Source organism: Somniosus microcephalus, chromosome 4 (assembly GCF_052327205.1).
Source record: "Somniosus microcephalus isolate GS21.2 chromosome 4, FLI_Smic_1.0, whole genome shotgun sequence".
NCBI classification, from domain to species: domain Eukaryota; kingdom Metazoa; phylum Chordata; class Chondrichthyes; order Squaliformes; family Somniosidae; genus Somniosus; species Somniosus microcephalus.
This window is the reverse complement of record NC_140990.1, coordinates 604,692-628,508: the sequence shown is the minus strand read 5'-3', so window position 1 is coordinate 628,508 and position 23,817 is coordinate 604,692. Positions and strand designations below refer to the sequence as shown.

General features: G+C 51.4%; 1 protein-coding gene across 3 annotated transcripts in view; it reads right to left on the bottom strand.

Annotated features, from left to right (window-relative positions):
* Positions 1-1,708: 1,708 nt before the first annotated feature.
* The window catches only part of LOC147117931 (uncharacterized), a 58,695-nt gene continuing 36,586 nt past the window's right edge, over positions 1,709-23,817 (bottom strand). For 2 of the 3 annotated variants that reach the window (XM_085984265.1, XM_085984264.1), the window contains one exon: positions 16,964-19,349. In XM_085984265.1, the coding sequence (XP_085840391.1) occupies positions 17,224-19,323 (2,100 nt within the window). In that variant the 5' untranslated portion in view covers positions 19,324-19,349 and the 3' untranslated portion in view covers positions 16,964-17,223. Of the gene's footprint in view, positions 1,817-8,802; positions 8,883-16,963; positions 19,350-23,817 lie in introns of those variants that run through there. The other variant, XR_015077886.1, reaches the window with a different exon arrangement.

Genomic DNA, 23,817 nt, shown 5'->3' with positions numbered 1-23,817 from the left:
TACTCCTGCTCCTATTTCTTGTGTTCTTATGTTCCTTAGATAAGGAGACCAAAACTGTGCACAGTACTCCAGGTGTGGTCTCACCAAAGCCCTGTACAATTGTAGTAAGACTTCCTTACTGTAGGTAAGCATGCAGGTGCAGCAGGTGGTTAAGAAGACAAATGGTATGTTGGCCTTCGTAGCAAGAGGGTTCGAGTACAAGAACAAGGATGTCTTCCTGCAGTTATACAGGGCCTTGGTGAGACCACATCTTGAGTATTGTGTGCGGTTTTGGTCACCTTACCTAAGGACGTTCTTGCCATGGAGGGAGTGCAGCGAAGATTCACCAGGCTGATACCTGGGATGGCAGGAATGACGTACGAGGAGAGATTGTGTCAATTGGGCTTATACTCACTGGAGTTTAGAAGATTGAGAGGGGATCTCATCGAAACCTATAAAATTCTGTCAGGTCTGGACAGACTAGATGCAGAAAGGATGTTTCTGATGGCCGGGGAGTCCAGAACCAGGGGTCATAGTCTAAGGATAAGGGGTAAGCCATTTAGGACTGAAATGAGGAGGAATTTCTTCACCCAGAGAGTGGTGAACCTGTGGAATTCTCTACCACAGAGGGCGGTGGAGGCCAGTTCATTAAATATATTCAAGAAAGAGTTGGATATGTTTCTTGAGGCTAAAGGGATCAAGGGATATGGGGAGAAGGCAGGGACAGGGTACTGAATTTGGATGATCAGCCATGATCTCATTGAATGGCGGAGCAGGCTCGAAGGGCCGAATGGCCGACTCCTGCTCCTATCTTCTATGTTTTGTAATAAAGGCTAACGTGCCATTTGTTTTTAAAATTCGTTTTTTATGGGATGTTGGTGTTGCTCCTCCCTAATTGCTTGCTGTACCTGCATGCAAATCTCTGTGTTTCCTGTATGACGACACCTAAATCTCTCTGAATTCTAGGGAATATAGGCCTAGTCTCCTCAATCTCTCCTTATAGGACAATCCTCCCATTCACCACCAGTCTGGGAACCTTCGTTGCACCATCTCTAAGGCAAGTATATCCTTCCTTAGGTAAGGAGACCAAAAGTGTACACAATACTACAGGTGTGGTCTTATCAGGCACCTCAAAGCACTGGAGAGGTACCACCAACGCTGCCTCCGCAAGATCCTGCGAATCCATTGGCAGGATAGGCGCACCAACGTCAGTGTTCCCGCTCAGGCCAACATCACCAGCATCGAAGCTTTGACCACGCTCGATCAGCTCCGATGGACGGGTCACATTGTCCGCATGCCCGATACGAGACTCCCAAAACAAGCGCTCTACTCGGAGCTCCGGCACGGCAAGAGAGCCCCAGGTGGGCAGAGGAAACGCTTCAAGGACACCCTCAAAGCCTCCTTGAAAAAGTGCAACATCCCCAACCGACACCTGGGAATCCCTGGCCCAAGACCGCAGAAAGTGGAGGAGAAGCATCCGGGAAGGCGCCGAACACCTCGAGTCTCTTCGCCGGGAGCAAGCGTAAGCCAAGCGCAGGCAGCGCAAGGAGCGCACGTCAACCCAAGCACCCCACCCACCCGCCCCTTCAACCACCGTCTGCCCCACCTGTGACAGAGACTGTAGGTCCCGCATTGGACTCATCAGTCACCTGTGAACTCATTTTTAATGTGGAAGCAAGTCATCCTCGGTTCCGAGGGACTGCCTAAGAAGAAGAAGCTATAATTGCAGTAAGACATCTTTAATAACAACAGAAAATGCTGGAAAAACTCAGCAGGTCAGGCAACATCCGTGGAGAGAAATTTGAGTTGACGTTTCGGGTCGAACCCTTCTTCAAAACTGGAAAGAAAAGAAACTAGATTGAAGGCAGGGCTGCGATCGGACAAAAGAATAAAAGAAACAAAAGAAGTAAAAGAGATTAGAAGCTAGACGAGATGGTAATAGGCTGAGATTAGGTGTAGTGTACTGGCAGGGCAAGAGATAGCTGCCAGGTGTGAGAGAGAAACAAAAGGAAAGGGGGGGGGGCAAAGGAGTGGAAAAATTACAAGAAAAAATGAAATAGGGGCCGAGGTTATGATCTGAAATTGTTGAACTCGATATTGAGTCCGGAAGGCTGCAGACTGCCTAATCGGAAGATGAGGTGCTGTTCCTCGAGTTTACGTTGAGCTTCCGTGGAACAGTACAAGAGGCCAAGGATGGTGAGGTCCGAGTGGGAATGGAGCGGTGAATTAAAATGACAGGCGACCGGAAGCTCGGGGTCACCCTTACGGACTGAACGGAGGTGTTCCGCTAAGCGGTCACCCAATCTGCGTTTGGTCTCCCCAATGTAGAGGAGACCGCATCGTGAGCAGCGAATACAGTATACTAGATTGCGAGAAGTACAAGTAAATCGCTGTTTCACCTGGAAGGGGTGTTTGGGGCCCTGGGCAGTGGGAAGGGGGGAGGTATAGGGGCAGGTGTTACATCTCCTCCGCTTGCACGGGAAGGTGCCAGGCGAAGGGGAAGGGCTGTTTGGGGTGATAGAGGAGTGGACTAGGGTGTCTCGGAGGGAGCGGTCCCTGCGGAATGCTGAAAGGGGAGGGGAGGGGAAGATACGTTTGGTGGTGGGATCACTTTGGAGGTAGCGGAAATGCCGAAGGATGATCCGTTGAATGTGGAGGTTGGTGGGGTGAAAGGTGAGGACAAGGGGAACCCTATCGTGGTTCCGGGAGGGAGGGGCAGGGGTGAGGGCAGAAGTGCGGGAGATAGAACTGACACGGTCGAGGGCAATATCAACCACGGTAGAGGGGAATCCTCGGTTGCAGAAAAAGGAAGACATGTCTGAAGCACTGGTGTGGAAGGTGGCATCGTCGGAGCAGATACGGCGGAGACGGAGAAACTGGGAGAATGGAATAGAGTCCTTACAGGAAGCGGGGTGGGAGGAAGTGTAGTCCAGGTAGCTGTGGGAGTCACAGAATCACAGAATCACAGAATCTACAGTGCAGATAGAGGCCATTTTGGCCCATCGAGCCTGCACCGACACATATCCCACCCTATCCCCGTAACCCCACGTATTTAATCCCCTAACACTAAGGGTCAATTTATCATAGCCAAATCAACCTAACCTGCACATCTTTGGACTGTGGGAGGAAACCGGAGCACCCGGAGGAAACCCACGCAGACACAGGGAGAATGTGCAAACTCCAGACAGACAGTGGGCTTGTAGTGAATATTGGTCGATAACCTATCCCCAGAGATGGAGACGGAGAAGTCGAGGAAGGGAAGGGAAGAGTCCGAGATGGACCATGTGAAGGTGAGGGAAGGGTGGAAATTGGAGGCAAAGTGAATGAAATTGTCAAGTTCGGGGCGAGAGCAGGAAACGGCACCGATACAGTCATCAATGTATTGGAAAAAGAGGTGAGGGAGCGGACCCGAGTAGGACTGGAACAAAGATTGTTCTTTACTCTTATACTCTGATCCTTTTGCAAAGGATAACATACCATTTGCTTTCTGTACCTACATGTGATTCCTGTACAAGGTCCCTCTGAACACCAACATTTCCCAGTCTTTCACCATTTAAAAAAACTCTTGCTTTTCCATTTTTCCTACCAAAGTGGATAACTTCACAATTCTTCACATCATGTTCCATCAGCTATGTTCTTGCCCACTTACTTAACTTGCCTATATCCCATGGCAGCCTCTTTGCATCCTCCTCACAACTTACTTTCCCGCCTAGCTTTGTATCGTGAGCGAACTTGAATACATTGCACTCGGAAGCGAGATAAGAGGACGAGGGCGAAAGGAATAGGAGATAAGAACATAAGAAATAGGAGCAGGAGTAGGCCGGTTGGCCCCTCGAGCCTGCTCCGCCATTCAATGAGATCATGGCTGATCTTCTACCTCATCTCCACTTTCCTGCACTATCCCCATATCCCTTGATTCCCTTAATATTCAAAAATCTATCGATCTCTGTCTTGAATATACTCAACGACTGAGCCTCCACAGCCCTCTGGGGCAGAGAATTCCAAAGATTCACCGCCTTCTAAGTGAAGAAATGTCTCCTCCTCTCAGACCTAAATGGCCGACCCCTTATTCTGAGACTGTGACCCCTGGTTCTAGACTCCCCAGCCAGGGGGAAACATCCTCCCTGCATCGACCCTGTCAAGCCCTGTAAGAATTTTGTATGTTTCAATGAGATCACCTCTCGTTCTTCTAAGCTCTAGAGAATATAGGCCTAGTCTACTCAATCTCTCCTCATAGGACAATCCCCCCATCCCAGGAACCAGTCTGGTGAACCTTCGTTGCACTCCCTCTGAGGCAAGTATATCCTTCCTTAGGTAAGGAGACCAAAACTGTTCACAATACTCCAGGTGTGGTCTCACCAGGGCCCTATATAATTGCAGTAAGACGTCTTTACTCTTATACTCAAATCCTCTTGTAATAAAGGCCAACATACCATTTGCTTTCCTAATTGCTTGCTGTACCTGCGTGTTAACTTTCAGTGATTTGTGTACAAGGACACCCACGTCCCTCTGAGCACCAACATTTCCCAATCTCTATTTAAAAAATACTCTGATTTTCTATTTTTCCTACCAAAGTGGATAACTTCACATTTCTCCACATTACATTCCATTTGCCATGTTCTTGCCCACTCACTTAGCCTGTCTATATCCCCCTTGAAGCCTCCTTGCATCCTCCTCACAACTTACATTCCCACCCAGCTTTGTATCATCAGCAAACTTGGATATATTACATTTAGTCCCCTCATCCAAATCATTGATATAGATTGTGAATAGCTGAGGCCCAAGCACTGATCCTTGCGGTACCCCACTAGTTACAGCCTGCCAACCTGAAAATGACCCGTTTATTCCTACTCTCTGTTTTCTGTCCGATAACCAATCCTCAATCCAGGCTAGCATATTTCCCCCAATCCCATGAGCCTTAATTTTGTTTAATAACCTCTTGTGGGGCACCTTATCGAATGCCTTCTGAAAATCCAAATACACCACATCCACTGGTTCCCCCCTTATCTATTCTGCTCGTTACAACCTCAAAAAACTCCTAACAGATTTGTCAAACACGATTTCCCTTTAATAACCGTAAACTCGAGGAACAGCACCTCATCTTCCGATTAGGCAGTCTGCAGCCTTCCGGACTCAATATCGAGTTCAACAATTTCAGATCATAAGCTCGGCCCCCATTTCATTTTCTCTTGTAATTGTTCCACTCCTTTCCCCCCCCCCCCCTTTTCCTTTTGTTTCTCTCTCACACCTGGCAGCTATCTTTTGCCCTGCCAGTACACTTTACACCTAATCCCAGCCTATTACTATCTCGTCTAGCTTCTAATCTCTTTTACTTCTTTTGTTTCTTTTATTCTTTTGTCCGATCGCAGCCCTGCCTCCGATCTAGTTTCTTTTCTTTCCAGTTTTGAAGAAGGGTCCGACCCGAAACGTCAACTCAAATTTCTCTCCACGGATGTTGCCTGACCTGCTGAGTTTTTCCAGCATTTTCTGTTGTTATTTCCCCTTAATAAATCCGTGTTGACTCTGCCCAATCCTATTATTATTTTCTAAGTGCCCTGTTACCACGTCCTTAACAATAGATTCTAGCATTTTCCCTACTACTGATGTCAAGCTAACTGGTCTGTAGTTCCCCGATTTCTCTCTCCCTCCTTTCTTAAATAGTGGGGTAACATTTGCTACCTTCCAATCCACGGGAACCGTTCTAGAATCTGTGGATTTTTGGAAAACGACAATGATGATACAGTAAATGAAGTAGGGATGGGAGGAGGCTCGTGTGGAGCATACACGTCGGCACGGACCAGTTGGGCCGAATGGCCTGTTTCTGTGCTGTAAATACTCCGTAACAATGTCACATCGAGGGGGGCGGGGCAGTCCCGAAGGCACGGAATACGCAGGCACGCACCGCCGTCTGATGTCAGTTTTAAAAGTACAATTATTACAGTTGAAATATTTATTAATTCCGTTCATTTAATATATTCCAATTTATCAAACTGCGCCTTTAAATGGAACCTGCGTGGATTGGCGTGCGCAGACGACCAATGAGAGGAGACGTCAATCAGTTGGAGGAGCAGTCCTCCAACCAATTGCGGAGCGGAGAGGCAGTGACCTGCACTGGTAAAAGAAAGACTTGCATTTATATAGCGCCTTTCACGACCACCGGACGTCTCAAAGCGTTTTAGAAACATAGAAGATAGGCGCAGGAGTAGGCCGTTCGGCCCCTCGAGCCTGCTCCGCCATTCAATGAGATCATGGCTGATCATCCAAATTCAGTACCCGGTCCCTGCTTTCTCCCCATACCCCTTGATCCCTTTAGCCTTAAGAAATATATCTAACTCCTTCTTGAATATATTTAATGAATTGGCCTCAACTGCCTTCTGTGGTAGAGAATTCCACAGGTTCACCACTCTCTGGGTGAAGAAATTCCTCCTCATCTCTGTCCTAAATGGCTTACCCCTTATCCTTAGACTGTGACCCCTGGTTCTGGACTCCCCGACCATCGGGAACATCCGTCCAGCATCTAGTCTGTCCAGTCCTGTTAGAATTTTATAATGTTTCAATGAGATCCCCTCTCATTCTTCTAAACTCCAGCGAGTACAAGCCCAATCGACCCAAGCTCTCCTCATACGTCATTCCTGCCGTCCCAGGTATCAGTCTGGTGAATCTTCGCTGCACTCCCTCCATGGCAAGAACATCCTTCCTCAGATAAGGCGACCAAAACTGCGCACAATACTCAAGGTGTGGTCTCACCAAGGCCCTGTACAACTGCAGCAAGACATCCTTGTTCCTGTACTCGAACCCTCTCGCTACGAAGGCCAACATACCATTTGCCTTCTTAACCGCCTGCTGCACCTGCATGCTTACCTTCAGCGACTGGTGCACAAGGACACCCAGGTCTCGTTGCACTGCCCCTTCTCCCAATCTATTGCCGTTCAGATAATAATCTGCCTTCCTGTTTTTGCCACCAAAGTGGATAACCTCGCATTTATCCACATTATTATTATTCTGACCTCCGACAGCGGCAAGAAGCCGAGTCGTGGCAGTTTGGAGAACTACCCCCACTGACTAACTCGGCCACCGTGGGAGACTCGGACTCGGACACATTGCCGGTTATTGAGGTGTTGTTTTCGGAGTGAGAATTTTGCCGGTTAATAGAGAATTCCGGATATTTAGGTGCCGTTTAAACGAGAGTTTCCTGATAAGTACTTGTTGTAATGTAGGAAACGCGGCAGCCAACTGGCGCACAGCAAGCTCCCACAAACAGCAACGTGATCATGACTAGATCATCTGTTTTAGTGATGTTGATTGAGGGATAAATATTGGCCCCAGGGAGAACTCCCTCTGCTCTTCTTCGAAATAGTGCCATGGGATCTTTTATGTCCACCTGAGAGGGCAGACGGGGCCTCGGTTTAACATCTCATCCGAAAGACGGCACCTCCGACAGTGCGGCACTCCCTCAGCACTGCACTGGGAGTGTCAGCCGAGATTATTGTGCTCAAGTCTCTGGAGTGAGACTTGAACCCACAACCTTCTGACTCAGAGACGAGAGAGAGTGCTGCCCACTGACTAACATATCAAGACCTACTGACGATAGCAAAATACTGCGGATGCTGGAAATCCGAAATAACAACAGAAAACGCTGGAAAAACTCAGCAGGCCAGGCAACATCCGTGGAGAGAGAGACAGAGTTAACGTTTCAGGTCGAAACCCTTCGTCAAGACTGAAGAAGCACAGGAAATGAAACAGATTAAAAGGCCAGTTTGGGGGCTGGGAGAGAACAAAAGAGAAGTGAAGAGACATTAAGAGGTATTCAAAACGAGACGAGATGGTGATAGGATTAGTGGAGACAAAAGACGGCTCTAGATTAGGTGTGAAATGCGCTGGCAGAATGGGAGACAGCTGCCATGTGGGAGAGAGAAAAAGGGGGGAGGGGGAAAGGGCCAAAACAAAGGTGTGGATAAAAAATATAAGTAAAAATGTAATAGGGGCCGAGGTTATGATCTGAAATTGTTGAACTCGATATTGAGTCCGGAAGGCTGTAAAGTGCCTAATCGGAAGATGAGGTGCTGTTCCTCGAGCTTACGCTGAGCTTCCGTGGAACAATGCAAGAGCCCGAGTACGGTGAGGTCCGAGTGGGAATGGAGCGGTGAATTAAAATGACAGGCGACCGGAAGCTCAGGGTCCCCCTTACGGACTGAACGGAGGTGTTCCGCAAAGCGGTCACCCAATCTGCGTTTGGTCTCCCCAATGTAGAGGAGACCGCATCGTGAGCAGCAAATACAGTATACTAGATTGCAAGAAGTACAAGTAAATCGCTGTTTCACCTGGAAGGGGTGTTTGGGGCCCTGGACAGTGGGAATAGGGGAGGCATAAGGGCAGGTGTTGCATCTCCTGCGCTTGCATGGGAAGGTGCCGGGCGAAGGGGAAGGGGTGCTGGGGGTGGTAGAGGAGTGGACTAGGGTGTCTCGGAGGGAGCGGTTCCCTACGGAATGCTGAAAGGGGAGGTGAGGGGAAGATGCATTTGGTGGTGGGATCACGTTGGAGGTGGCGGAAGTTGATCCGTTGAATGTGAAGGCTGGTGGGGTGAAAGGTGAGGACAAGGGAAACCCTATCGTGGTTCCGGGAGGGAGGAGCATGGGTGAGGGCAGAAGTGCGGGGGATAGATCGGACACGGTCGCTCTCAGCTTCTGATGCTTTCTAAAGGTTAAAAGAAAACACGCTAACAATTGCAAGACTTGCTCTCTCAGCTTAATACGCTTTCTAAAGGTTAAAAAAGTTATGCAATGGGAATACTGTACTTTTTCTTTCACACTCACACATACATACCCAAAGTCTCTGTTTAAAAAAAACTCAATCTGCTTGAATAAAACTTTTGAATTTGTACTCTAGCCTCTCTTGAAATAATTCTGAAAAACAAATAAGCAGAAAATATTGGATTAGTACAACTAAGCGAACGGTATTTGTGCATCCTGGGAAATTAGGTACATTACGCAAGCTTAGACTGTGGAATCTAGTCACAGTTCTCGGCAGACTTGGGAATCCAGGTGCAAAGATCACTAAAATGTCAACAGAAAATAAGCCAAAAGGCTAATGGAATGCTGGCCATTATATCGAGAGGACTAGAGTACAAGGGGGTAGAAGTTATGCTGCAGCTGTACAAAACGCTGGTTAGACCACACCTGGAGCACTGGGAGCAGTTCTGGGCACCACACCTTAGGAAGGATATACTGGCCTTGGAGGAAGTGCAGCGTAGGTTTACCAGAATGATACCTGGACTCCAAGGGTTAAATTACCAGGAGAGATTTTACACAAACTAGGGTTCTGTTCCCTGGAATTTAGAAGGTTGAGGGATGATCTGATCGAAGATTTCAAGATATTAACATAGAAACATAGAAGATAGGAGCAGGAGTAGGCCATTCGGCCCCTCAAGCCTGCTCCGCCATTCAATGCGATCATGGCTGGTCATCCAAATTCAGTACCCGGTCCGTGCTTTCTCCCCATACCCCTTTAGCCTTGAGAAATATATCCAACTCCTTCTTGAATATATTTAATGAATTGGCCTCAACTGTCTTCTGTGGTAGAGAATTCCACAGGTTCACCACTCCCTGGGTGAAAAAATTCCTCTTCATCTCTGTCCTAAATGGCTTACCCCTTATCCTTCGACTGTGACCCCTGGTTCTGGACTCCCCAACCATCGGGAACATCCTTCCTGCATCTAGTCTGTCTAGTCCTGTTAGAATTTTATAAGTTTCGATGAGATCCCCTCTCAATCTTCTAAACTCCAGTGAGTACAAGCCCAATCGACCCAATCTCTCCTCATACGTCATTCCTGCCATCCCAGGTATCAGTCTGGTGAATCTTCGCTGCACTCCCTCCATGGCAAGGACATCCTTCCTCAGATAAGGCGACCAAAACTGCACACAATACTCAAGGTGTGGTCTCACCAAGGCCCTGTACAACTGCAGCAAGACATCCTTGTTCCTGTACTCGAACCCTCTCGCTACGAAGGCCAACATACCATTTGCCTTCCTAACCGCTTGCTGCACCTGCATGCTTACCTTCAGCGACTGGTGCACAAGGACACCCAGGTCTCGTTGCACTTCCCCTTCTCCCAATCTATTTCCGTTCAGCTAATAATCTGTCTTCCTGTTTTTGCCACCAAAGTGGATAACCTCGCATTTATCCACGTTATATTGCATCTGCCATACATCTGCCCAATCATCCAACCTGTCCAAATCATCCTGGAGTTTCTCGGCATCCTCCTCACAGCACACACGCCCACCCAGCTTTGTGGGGGACAGATAGGGTAGATAGAGAGAAACTATTTCTGCTGGTTTGGGGATTCTAGACTAGGGGTCATAATCTAAAAATGAGAGCCAGACCTTTCAGGAGTGAAATTAGGAAACACTTCTACAGACAAAGGCCTAGAAATTCAGTAAGGCCCCGCCAGGTCTTCAGCGCCCGAAATTTAGCGCTCGCCCGGATTCCCGCAGCGCCCGCCTGAAATTCAGTTGCGACGGGCCAAGACGGAGGCGGGCGCTACTGCAGGGTTTGGCCGCCTCGCTTGGGGCGATGAAATTCTATTTCAGGCATCCAGCTGCCGCTGCGCCACCCGATGCGGTGCGGCAGGCTGGGGTACTGCAGGCCTCCTCCTTCTCTTAAGGAGAAGCTGCCTGCAGCCGTGAGATCGCCGCTGGATTCCCCCGGCAAATGAGCCCGGCACCACGGAGAAGTGCCGGGCTCGCGGGAGTCAGACAACAATGCCGCGGGGGGGGTGGTGCAGGAGTCCGGGGAGGGAGGTGCGGCCATGCAGCCACCGGGAAAGCGGCCGGCCGCCCCTCCACCTTTATGCGCCGGCCTCTCGGAGCTGCAAGGCCCCGTTTTCCAAACGTTGTTTGCGGCCGCTGCGGGCGAGGCGGCCGCAACTGAATTTGGCCCTCGGAATGGAATCGCGTTGGAACTGGGGCGCTGCGCACACCGATGACGTCATCGGTGCCGGCGCAGCGCTACCGGCTAACGCCGATGTTAGGGCCCAACTTAATTTCGGACACTAAAAAACTTCCGGCGCAACCCACTCTTTCGCCCCTAAGTGGGCGCAAACGCAACTGAATTTCTAGGCCAAAGGGTGGTAGAAGTTTGGAACTCTCTTCCGCAAACGGCAATTGATGCTGGATCAATTGTTAAATTTAAATCTGATATTGATAGATTTTTGTCAACCAAAGATATTAAGGAATATGGAGTTAGGTCTCAGATCAGCCATGATCTCATTGAATGGCGGAACAGGCTCGAGGGGCTGAATGGCCTCCTCCTGTTCCTATGGGCAAAAATAACAATTTATATTTATAGAACGCCTTTAACCTAGTAAACCGTCCCGAGGTGCTCCACAGGAGTGTTATAAATTTGACACCGAGCCACGTAAGGAGAAATGAAGGCAGATGACCAAAAGCTTGGTCAAAGAGGTTGGTTTTAAGGAGCGTCTTAAAGGAGGAGAGAGAGGTAGTGAGGTGGAGAGGTTTCGAGAGGGAATTCCAGAGCTTAGGGCCTTGGCATAGAAACATAGAAGATAGGAGGAGTAGGCCATTCGGCCCCTCGAGCCTGCTCCGCGATTTAATGAGATCATGGCTGATCATCCAAATTCAGTACCCTGTCCCTGCCTTCTCCCCATATCTTTTGATCCCCTTACCCTCAAGAAATATATCCAACTCCTTCTTGAATATATTTAATGAATTGGCCTCTACTGCCTTCTGTGGTAGAGAATTCCACAGGTTCACCACTCTCTGGGTGAAGAAATTCCTCCTCATCTCAGTCCTAAATGGCTTACCCTTTATCCTTAGACTGTGACCCCTGGTTCTGGGCTCCCCCGACCATCGGGAACATCCTTCCTGCATCTAGTCTGTCTCGTCCTGTTAAAATGTTAGAAGTTTCAATGAGGAGAGGTAGAGAGGCGGAGAGGTTTAGGGAGGGAATTCCAGAGCTTAGGGCCCAGGCAGATGAAGGCACGTCTGCCAATAGTTGAGTGATTATAATCAGGGATGCTCAAGAGGCCAGAGGAATGCAGCTATCTTGGAGGGTTGTGGGGCTGGAGGAGATTACAGAGATAAGGAGGGGCGAGGGCCATGGAGGGATTTGAACACAAGGATGAGAATTTGAAAATCGAGGCGTTGCTTAACCGGGAGCCAATGTAGGTCAGCGAGCACAGGGGATGATGGGCGAACAAGACTTGATGCTAGCCCCGGCTTCTGTATGAGGCCGAGGACTTTAATGAAATAAACTTAAAACACAATGGCCTAGAAATTCACTTTGGGGCGGCCAGCTCGCTCGCGCCCAAAAGTTAGCGCTGGGCGGGGAGCCATTAGCGACTGTCAGATATTCAGTGTTTGCGCCCCAATTCGGAACCGGGCGCTATACCAGGGTGTGCCCGCCTCCGCTTGGGGCGCTGACACTGAATTTCAGCGCTCTTGGCGCCGCTGCGCCAGCCGCTGCGGAGCGGCAGGCTGCGGTACTGCAGGCCTCCTCCTTCTCTTAAGGGGGAGCTGCCTGCAATGGGGAGATCGCCGCTGGAGAGTGCCGTCAAATGAGCCCGGCACCACGGAGAAGTGCCGGGTTCGCGGAAAGCAGCCGGCAATGCCGCGGTGGGGGGGGGGGTGGAGGAGGCCGGGGAAAGATACCTAGGATGGCAGAAATGACGTATGAGGAGAGATTGGGTCGATTGGGCTTATATTCGCTGGAGTTTAGAAGAATGAGAGGGGATCTCATTGAAACGTATAAAATTCTAACAGGACTGGACAGACTAGATGCAGGAAGGATGTTCCCGATGGTCGGGGAGTCCAGAACCAGGGGTCACAGTCTAAGGATAAGGGGTAAGCCATTTAGGACAGAGATGAGGAGGAATTTCTTCAGCCAGTGAGTGGTGAACCTGTGGAATTCTCTACCACAGAAGACAGTGGAGGCCAATTCATTAAATATATTCAAGAAGGAGATGGATATATTTCTCCAGGCTAAAGGGATCAAGGGATATGGGGAGAAGGCAGGGACAGGGTACTGAATTTGGATGAGCAGCCATGATCTCATTAAATGGCGGAACAAGCTCGAGGGGCCGAATGGCCAACTCCTGCTCCTATCTTCTATGTTTCTAAACCTTTGAAAGTGGCAGGATAGGTTGAGAAATATGTCAAAAAAGCACATGGGATCCTTGGCTTTCTTCGACAACACCTCCCGAACCCGCGACCTCCACCGCCTAGAAGGACAAGGGCAGCAGGCACATGGGAACACCATCACCTCCAAGTTCCCCTCCAAGTCACACACACACCATCCTGACTTGGACATATATCGCCGATCCTTCATGGTCGCGGGATCAAAATCCTGGAACTCCCTCCCTAACAGCACTGTGGGAGTACCTTCACCACACGGACTGCAGCGGTTCAAGGCGGCGGCTCACCACCACCTTCTCAAAGGGCAATTAGGGGCGTGCAATAAATGCCAGCCTCGCCAGCAACGCCCACATCCCAGGAACAAATAAAAAATAAATAAACAAGGGGCATAGAGTACAAAAGTTATTGATAAACCTTTATACAAACACCGATTAGGCCTCAGCTGGAGTATTGTGTCCAATTCCGGGCAGCACACTTTAGCAAGGACTTCAAGATCTTGGAGAGGATGCGGGTATCAGTAGATGAGGGACTTCAGTGGCGTGGAGAGACAGCAGAAAATGGGATTGTTCTCCTTCGAGCAGAGAAGGTTAAAGGGGAGATTTCATCGAGGTGTTCAAAATCATGAAGGGCTTTGATAAGAGTAGATAAGGAGGGACTGTTTCCAGTGGCAGGAGGGTCGGTATGCAAAGGACAGCGTGATTTGGACAGGTTGGGTGATTGGGCAGATGCATGGCAGATGCAATATAACGTGGATAAATGCGAGGTTATCCACTTTGGTGGCAAAAACAGGAAGGCAGATTATTATATGAATGGCAATAGATTGGGAGAAGGGGAAGTGCAACGAGACCTGGGTGTCCTTGTGCACCAGTCGCTGAAGGTAAGCATGCAGGTGCAGCAGGCGGTTAAGAAGGCAAATGGTATGTTGGCCTTCGTAGCGAGAGGATTCGAGTACAGGAGCAAGGATGTCTTGCTGCAGTTGTACAGGGCCTTGGTGAGACCACATCTTGAGTATTGTGTGCAGTTTTGGTCACCTTAACTGAGGAAGAATGTTCTTGCCATGGAGGGAGTGCAGCGAAGATTCACCAGGCTGATACCTGGGATGGCAGGAATGACGTATGAGGAGAGATTGGGTCGATTGGGCTTATATGCGCTGGAGTTTAGAAGAATGAGAGGGGATCTCATTGAAACTTATAAAATTCTAACAGTACTAGGCAGACTAGATGCAGGAAGGATGTTCCCGATGACGGGGGAGTCCAGAACCAGGGGTCACAGTCTAAGGATAAAGGGTAAGCCATTTAGGACTGAGATGAGGAGGAATTTTTTCACCCAGAGAGTGGTGAACCTGTGGAATTCTCTACCACACAAGGCAGTAGAGGCCAATTCATTAAATATATTCAAGGAGTTGGATATATTTCTTAAGGCTAAAGAGATCAAGGGATATGGGGAGAAGGCAGGGACAGGGTACTGAATTTGGATGATCAGCCATGAGATCATTAAATGGCAGAACAGGCTCGAGGGGCCGAATGGCCTACTCCTGCTCCTATCTTCTATGTTTCTATGTTAAAACTCTAGTTAGGCCACAGCTAGAATACTGCGTGCCGTTCTGGTCACCACATTACAGGATGTGATTGCACTGGAGCGGGGTGCAGAGGAGATTTACGAGGATGTTGCCTGGGCTGGGGAATTTTAGCTATAAGCCGAGGTGGCTGGGGTTGTTTTCTTTGGAACAGAGGAGGCTGAGGGGAGACCTAATTGAGGTGTATAAAATTATGAGGGGCCTAGAGTGGATAGGAAGGACATATTTCCCTTAGCAGAAGGGTCAATAACCAGGGGGCATAGATTGTAAGTAATTGGTCGGAAGTTTAGAGGGGAGTTGAGGAGACATTTTTTCACCCAGAGGGTGGTGAGGGTCTGGAACTCACTGCCTGAAAGGGTGGTAGAGGCAGAAACCCTCATCACATTTAAAAAGTGCTTGGATATGCACTTGAAGTGCCGGAACCTACAAGGCTACGGACCAAGTGCTGGAAAGTGGGATTAGGGAGGATAGCTCTTTGTCGGCCGGCACAGACAAGATGGGCCGAATGGCCTCCTTCTGTGCTGTAAATTTCTATGATTCTAAGCCACAGGTTTAAGGCAATTGGCAAAAGAACCAAAGGTGAGAGGAGGAGATTTTGATCACGCAGCGAGACGTGATGATCTGGAATGCACTGGAAGCAAGTCAATAAATCCCTGAAGGCAGCAGGACAGGTAGATAAGGTGGTTTAAAAGGCATATAGGATACTTGCCTTCATTAGCCGAGGCATAGAATATAAGAGCAGGGAGGTTATGATGGAGCTGTACAAAACGCTAGTTAGGCCACAGCTGGAATACTGTGTGCAGTTCTGGTCGCCACACTACAGGAAGGATGTGATTGCATTGGAGAGGGTGCAGAGGAGATTCACCAGGATGTTACCTGGGCTGGAGCGCTTCTGCTATGAAGAGAGACTGGACAGGCTGGGGTTGTTTTCCTTAGAGCAGAGAAGGCGGAGGGGGGACCTGATTGAGGTGTACAAAATTATATGGGGCATAGATAGGGGAGATAGAAAGGAACTTTTCCCCTTAGTAGAGGGGTCAATAACAAGGGGGCATAGATTCAAGGTAAGGGGCAGGAGGTTTAGAGGGGATTTGAGGAAAAACATTTTCACCTAGAGGGTGGTTGGAATCTGGAACTTACTGCCTGACAGGGTGGGAAACATAGAAGATAGGAGCAGGAGTAGGCCATTCGGCCCCTTGAGCCTGCTCCGCCATTCAATGAGATCATGGCTGATCATCCAAATTCAGTACCCTGTCTGCCTTCTCCCCATATCCCTTGATCCCTTTAGCCTTAAGAAATATATCCAACTCCTTCTTGAATATATTTAATTAATTGGCCTCAACTGCCTTCTGTGGTAGAGAATTCCACAGGTTCACCACTCTCTGGGTGAAGAAATTCCTCCTCATCTCTGTCCTAAATAGCTTACCCCTTATCTTTAAGCTGTGACCCCTGGTTCTGGACTCCCCGACCATTGGGAACATCCTTCCTGCATCTAGTCTGTCTAGTCCTGTTAGAATTTTCTAAGTTTCAATGAGATCCCCTCTCATTCTTCTAAACTCCAGCAAGTATTAGCCCAATCGACCCAATCTCGCCTCATACGTCATTCCTGACATCCCAGGTATCAGTCTGGTGAATCTTCGCTGCACTCTCTCCATGGCAAGAACATCCTTCCTCAGATAAGGCGACCAAAACTGCACACAATACTCAAGGTGTGGTCTCACCAAGGCCCTGTACAACTGCAGCAAGACATCCTTGTTCCTGTACTCGAACCCTCTCGCTACAAAGGCCAGGAACCCTCACAACATTCAAGATGCATTTAGATGAGCACTTGAAACGCCATAGCATACAAGGCTACGGACCAAGTGCTGGAAAATAGGATTAGAATAGACAGGGCTTGATGGCCGGCGCGGACGCGATGGGCCGAAGGGCCTCTTTCTGTGCTGTATAACTCTATGTCTCTGTAATAATAACCTTCAATTTGAATTGGATAAGTACTTGAAAGGAGACATTTTGCAAGGCTACGGGGAAAGGGCGGCAGGGGGGGGGTACTAATTGGACAGCTCTATCAAAGAGCCGGCGCGGACACGATGGGACGGAGGGCCTCCAGCCGAGGACACAGACTGAAGCTAATTGGCAAAAGAACCGGGGTGGGGGGTAGAGGGTAAAGGGGGAAATGAGATGAGGAGACACCAGAGGCCGCCCTTCCAGTCCCCCTAAGCTCTCCCAACCCGGCAAACAAACAACATGCTGACAAGACGGCGAGTTCTGGCTAAACTGTCAAGGTCAAGTTTATTAAGAAACCGAAAATAATACAGAAGCAAAAATGGACCAATTAGCAGAAGTAGTGGAGCCGCTCCAGAGTAACTTGGAAAGTGTCTCGGAAACAATTAAGAGTTCCAAACGCTCGCGAGTCTCTCTTCGATAAACTTTGAAAGACGAGTCTTTTCCGTGGCCCCCGCCCGCACCCTCCTCCTTCCGATAGTGTCAAATAGGGAGACTAAGGAAATGTTTTTCGTTACCTTTTTAGAGAGCCTGGGTCCCCTGCTGTTGGGGGGGATCTTTGATCGTGACTCCTTTCTTCTTGAAGCGGTACTTCAGTTGGCTGCGGGCCGCTTTCAGGAGCTCTGGCGAGTTCCTGACATACTCGTAGAAGTCAGCGCAGGACATGCTGAAGTTCAGCTGCACCTGCAGCTCGGCCTTGACCAGCCCCTCGCTCAGCCGGTTGCGCTCCTTGCTCCAGAGCTGGGTCATGAGCCGGAAGACCCGCTCGCAGTAGCCGTTGGAGACAGGGATGGAGAGAACGAAGGAGACCAGCTGGAAGAGCTGGCTGCTCTCGTCGGCGGGCAGCTGCTTGAAGACCGCCACCCAGCGCTGGTCCACCCGCTGCTCCTGGGCGACGGCCTGGGCCCGCACCCGGTGCAGGGCGCAGTAGTCGTCGTAGAGCTTGTCCAGGTCCAGGTCCAGGCCCAGGCCCCGGGCGAGCGTCTCCACCTCGGCCCACCTCACCTCCCGGTCCAGCGACAGCGCCGCCATCTGCTTGTAGACCGACGCCTCAAAGTCGTAGCGCTGCCGCAGGAAGTCGACGCAGCGGGCGAGGGCCGCGCCCGCCTCCTCCTCGAAGCGGCGCCGCTCGTCGGGCGGCAGGGTGGGCAGCAGGGCCTGGGCCGACTGCCCGTAGAAGCGGTCCTCCCTCCGCCGCTGCAGCTTGGCCAGCAGGGCGCCCAGCACCCGGTCCAGCTCGGTGCAGGTGGCTTCCGGGCGCTCCAGCTTCGCCAGGGCCTGGTGGAAGGCCCCCATCAGGTGGTGGGCGAAGTGGACGTAGCAGAGGGGCCAGGCCTCCCGCCGGCCGAAGGCCTGCCACACCACGCCGGCGCAGTCCTCCTCGCCGGCCGCCAGGAAGTGGGCCTGGAGGGCGGCCCAGCCCTGCACCACCTGGCCCAGGGCCGGCAGCAGCGAAAGCCAGCGCACCGGCGCCCGGCGCAACAGTTCCTTGTACTCCAGCTCCAGGAAGGCGAAGAAGCCGCGCAGGGCGGGCGGGGTGCGCTCGGCGCTGCAGGCGGCCGAGGCGGAGGCGGCGGACAGCTCGCCACAGACCTTCAGCACCAGCCACTCCACGTCGAAGCTCAGCGCCTTCAGCCCCCGGCGCACGCAGTCGTGCAGCAGCCGGCAGCGGCAGCTGACCTGCAGCAGGGAGCCGTGCAGCGCCCGCAGCCGGCGGCAGGCCGCCCCGTGCTTGGCCACGTCCGCCGGGGCCACGTCGGCGATGTAGGCCGAGACGCAGCCCGCGTCCAGCCGGTTGGCCCGCAGGATGCCGGACAGGCGCGAGGCGATGGCCTGGCCTGCCCGGTCCGCCCCCTCCTCCTCCCCGACCCCCACGTCCTCCTCCTCCCCACGGTAACAGTCCAGCAGGCCATGCCCCAGGCCCCGGGCTCGGTCGAAGTAGCGCACGGCCAGCGGGAAGTAGTTGCGGCCGCCCCGGTTGGAGGCGTCGGTGGCCAGGGAGAAATAGCCGGCCTGCCGCAGCTCCCCGACCAGCAGCTCCCGCGCCCGGGGGGCCAGCACGTTCTCGGTCAGGCTGGCCGCCTTGGTGCGGCCGCAAGACACCGGCCGGGAGGAGGAGCAGGAGGAGGAGGAGGAGGGGGAGGCCTCCTGGGGCTCCGAGCTCCTCCGCAGCAGCAGCTGGTTGCTGCAGTCCAGGCTGGAGTAGCTGAGGTGGTGGGTCACGCCCCGGTAGATCTCGGCCAGCTCCGCCGCGGTGGCCTGGTCCTCCTGGGCCTCGCCCTGCCGCGGAGGAGGAGGTGGAGGTGGGGGGTCCGGCGGAGGGGGGCGCCCCCGGTTCCTCACCGCCTCCTTGTGGCGGCTGCAGCCGGCGTGCCCGCTGATGGCCCGCCGCCCCTCGTACTTGATGGAGAAGGCCTGGCGGCAGAGCAGGCACTGGGCCGTCGAAGCGTCCACCTTGCGCAGCCAGGGCCGGTACTCGGGGTGCTGGGCGCACCAGTTGTCGTTGTAGGTGCAGTAGTACTTCCGCCGCTTGGCGCCTGAGCCAGGCCCGGCCCCCGGGGCGCCTCCTCCTCCGCCTCCCACCGTCACCATCACCACATCCGGCCCCACCAGCTTCTCCATCCGACACTCGCCCAGCCCCGGGCCCCCTGCAAAGACAAGGAACCGACGTTTAGTTATAGGAGGGACAGGAGGCCATTCATAGAAACATAGAAGATAGGAGCAGGAGTAGGCCATTCGGCCCTTCGAGCCTGCTCCGCCATTCAATGAGATCATGGCTGATCATCCAAATTCAGTACCCTGTCCCTGCATTCTCCCCATATCCCTTGATCCCTTTAGCCTCAAGAAATACATCCAACTCCTTCTTGAATATATTTAATGAATTGGCCTCTACTGCCTTCTGTGGTAGAGAATTCCACAGGTTCACCACTCTCTGGGTGAAGAAATTCTTCCTCATCTCTGTCCTAAATGGCTTACCCCTTATCCTTAGACTGTGACCCCTGGTTCTGGACTCCCCGCCATCGGGAACATCCTTCCTGCATCCAGCCTGTCCAGTCCTGGCAGAATTTTATAAGTTTCGATGAGATCCCCTCTCATTCTCCTAAACTCCAGTGAGTATAAGCCCAACCGACCCAATCTCTCCTCATACGTCATTCCTGCCATCCCAGGTATCAGTCTGGTGAATCTTCGCTGCACTCCCTCCATGGCAAGAACATCCTTCCTCAGATAAGGTGACCAAAACTGCACACAATACTCAAGATGTGGTCTCACCAAGGCCCTGTACAACTGCAGCAAGACATCCTTGTTCCTGTACTCAAACCCTCTCGCTACGAAGGCCAACATACCATTTGCCTTCTTAACCGCCTGCTGCACCTGCATGCTTACCTTCAGCGACTGGTGCACAAGGACACCCAGGTCTCGTTGCACTTCCCCTTCTCCCAATCTACTGCCGTTCAGATAATAATCTGCCTTCCTGTTTTTGCCACCAAAGTGGATAACCTCACATTTATCCACATTATATTACATCTGTCATGCTTCTGCCCAATCACCCAACCTGTCCAAATCATACTGGAGTTTCTCTGCATCCTCCTCACAGCACACACGCCCACCCAGCTTTGTGTCGTCTGCAAACATTCAGCACCTCTCGTAGAGAGAGGAGGCCATTCAGCATCTCTCGTAGGGGCAGGAGGCCATTCAGCCCCTCTCGCAGGGACAGGAGGAGGTCATTCAGCCCCACTCACAGGGACAGGAGGAGGCCATTCAGCCCCACTCACAGGGACAGGAGGAGGCCATTCAGCCTATCTCACAGGGACAGGAGGCGGCCATTCAGCCCACCTCACAGGGGCAGGAGGAGGCCATTCAGCCTATCTCACAGGGACAGGAGGAGGCCATTCAGCTTATCTCACAGGGTCAGGAGGAGGCCATTCAGCCCCACTCACAGGGACAGGAGGAGGCCATTCAGCCTATCTCACACGGTCAGGAGGAGGCCATTCAGCCCCACTCACGGGGACAGGCCATTCAGCCCCTCACTGGGACAGGAGGAGGCCATTCAGCCCCACTCACAGGGACAGGAGGAGGCCATTCAGCCCCTCTCACAGGGACAGGAGGCCATTCAGCCCTTGTCGCAGGGACAGGAGGCCATTCAGCCCTTGTCGCAGGGACAGGATGAGGCCTTTCAGCCTATCTCATAGGGACAGGAGGAGGCCATTCAGCCTATCTCACAGGGACAGGAGGAGGCCATTCAGCCCCTCTCACAGCCCCTCTTAAATAAAGGAAATTACGATGGTATGAGGCGCGAGTTGGGTAGGATTGATTGGGGAATGTCACTCAAAGGGTTGACGGTGGATAGGCAATGGCAAACATTCAAAGACCACATGGATGTACTACAGAATTTGTTCATCCCAGTTTGGCATAAAAATAAAACAAAAATGGTGACTCAGCCATGGCTAACAAGGGAAATTAGGGATAGCATAAGATCCAAGGAGAGGACATATAAATTGGCCAGAAAAAGCAGTAAACCTGAGGATTGGGAGCAGTTTAGGATTCAACAACGGAGGACAGAAGGATTAATTAAGAAGGGGAAAATAGAGTATGAGAGTAAGCTTGCAGGGAACATAAAAACTGACTGTAAAAGCTTTTATAAATATGTGAAGAGTGTTGTGTTTTGAGTTTTGCTTCAATGAAGTTTGTCCCAGTTCCCGGGTGTTACCTGAAGGGGATGCTGGGGGACTCGGTTTTACTTTGCCTTTCACTTTCAGTTTCCGGTTCTGCCATGCAAACAATGTGCTGTAATGTCCACCCATTTACTCAGTAAATAGTGAAAGGTACATTCCGTCTCCTCTATTCATTACTGTTCGATCAAGATGCAATACTGGCGACGAGGCGGCTGTTGAACTCTCTAGAAGGACGGAGATAGACATGCGAACCTACAGCCGTGATATTGGAAATTGCGACGAGCGGGCCACTCAGCTAGCAACATCAACGGCATTTTGATAGTTGGCTAGCTGCGACGTAGACGGCGGACAGAGTATTGTGCGGGCCAGGCAACTACCGTGAGTGTAGCTACCGTAACTCTGGCCGGAGGAGAAAAAGAATTTTTTTTTTTTTTTTTTAAAGTCCGTGGATCTTAAAGGGACAGTGCACATTAAAACTATGACGACCTTGGGAGGTATTGAAGAGTTCTCTGGGGATAAGGACAGTTCATGGGAGGAATACGCAGAAAGACTGGGGTGTTTCTTTGAGGCCAATAACATTGACAAAGAAGAGAAGAAGCGCTCTGTTGCTAAGTGTATGCGGAGCTGCTACTTACTCCGTCCTGCGTTCATTGGTGGCTCCTCGTAAACCTAGTGAGGTGGATTATGCTGATTTGATTGAGAAGCTGCAGAAACATTTTAACCCAAAACCCTCAGAGATTGTGCAGCGTTTCCATTTTCACAATTGTAAACAACAGCCTGGACAATCTATTTCAAGTTACATTGCTGAGTTGAGGAAACGCTCATTACATTGTAATTTTGGTGACCATTTAGATAATATGCTCCATGATCGGATTGTGTGTGGAGTGCTGGACTCAGCATTGCAGATACAGCTGTTAGCGGAGAAGGCCCTGACGTTCCGGCTGGCCGAGGAGACGGCTTTAGCAGCAGAGGCTGCATCGATGAACACACGTATGCTCCGTACAGAGGCAGCACCATCTCAGGCCGCCGAGGAGGTGCACAAGACCACACACGCAGCTGCTGCTGCGAGAGACATGGAGGCAACTAAAGAGACAGGAAGAAAATGTTTCCGTTGTGGGGCTCTCCATGGTTCCACTACATGCAAATTTGTGTCAGCGGTATGTCATTTCTGTAAGAAAAGAGGACACATAGCTCGTGTCTGCATGAAGAAAGCTCAGGCTGCTGCAGCAGAGCCAACACAAGCATCGCAGACACACACCCTGACACTGGAGGACAACGATGAGTACACAGTGTATACCACGGAAGCTGAGCAGCTACCCCACAGACGGTGGGGATACACGGCAAATGTGATCATAAATGGGGCACCACTCTGCATGGAGGTGGATTCAGGCTCAGCGTGTTCGTTGATAAGTGAAGAGACTTACAATAGGCTGTGGCCAAGTGACCCCCCCGGCGATGGCTCAGGTCAGTGGCGTGCTACGGCAGTGGTCCCAAGCTCAACTCCAGGTGCTGGGTATGATTCATGTGGAAGTTAAGTATCAGGCAGTCAAGGACACACTTTCACTTTATGTGGTGGCGGGGCAGGGCACAAGCCTGCTGGGCAGAGATTGGTTTGAGCCCCTCGGTATTGAAGTGACAGAAGTACACACGGTACAGCGACAGCCCATAATGCCTATGTTGGAGAACTATGAAGAGGTTTTTGGTGAGTTCGGGGCCTGTCGGGGACCGCCAGTCTCAATCGAAGTGGACCCAGGGGTAGCGCCTAAGTTCTTCAAGGCGCGACCAGTTCCTTTTGCGTTGCGCAAGAAGGTGGATGAGGCCCTGGATAAGCTGGTGAACCAAGGGGTTCTCTTGCCAGTGAAGAACTCCCGTTGGGCCACCCCTATCGTGCCCATTGCAAAGAAGGATGGGGGCCTGCGAATCTGTGGAGATTACAGATGTACAGTTAATACTGCTGTGTTACCAGATGTGTATCCCTTACCAACAGTTACAGAGCTGTTTTCAACACTGGCTGGAGGCACTCTGTTCACCAAGCTGGATCCCAAGCAAGCATACCAGCAACTGGTCCTGGATGAAGAGTCAGCCGAGCTGTTGACAATCAACACCCACAGAGGACTTTTCCGAGCCACAAGGCTGCAGTTTGGGGTGTCTACGGCTGTGGCAATCTTTCAGAGGTTCATGGACACCCTGTTGGCTGGTGTTCCGGGAGTTCAGCCTTACTTGGATGACATACTGATTACAGGCAAGACACAGGAAGCCCATGATGAGTGGCTGCAGGAAGTACTACGCCGGCTGGCTGAGGTAGGACTACGCCTTCAGAAGGAGAAACGTGCGTTCGCTGCCAATGGGGTGGAGTTCCTGGGATTCCGAGTGGACAAAGACGGTGTGCATCCGACTACGGAGAAGGTGGAGGCTATCAGGAGCGCTCCCACCCCCAAGAACA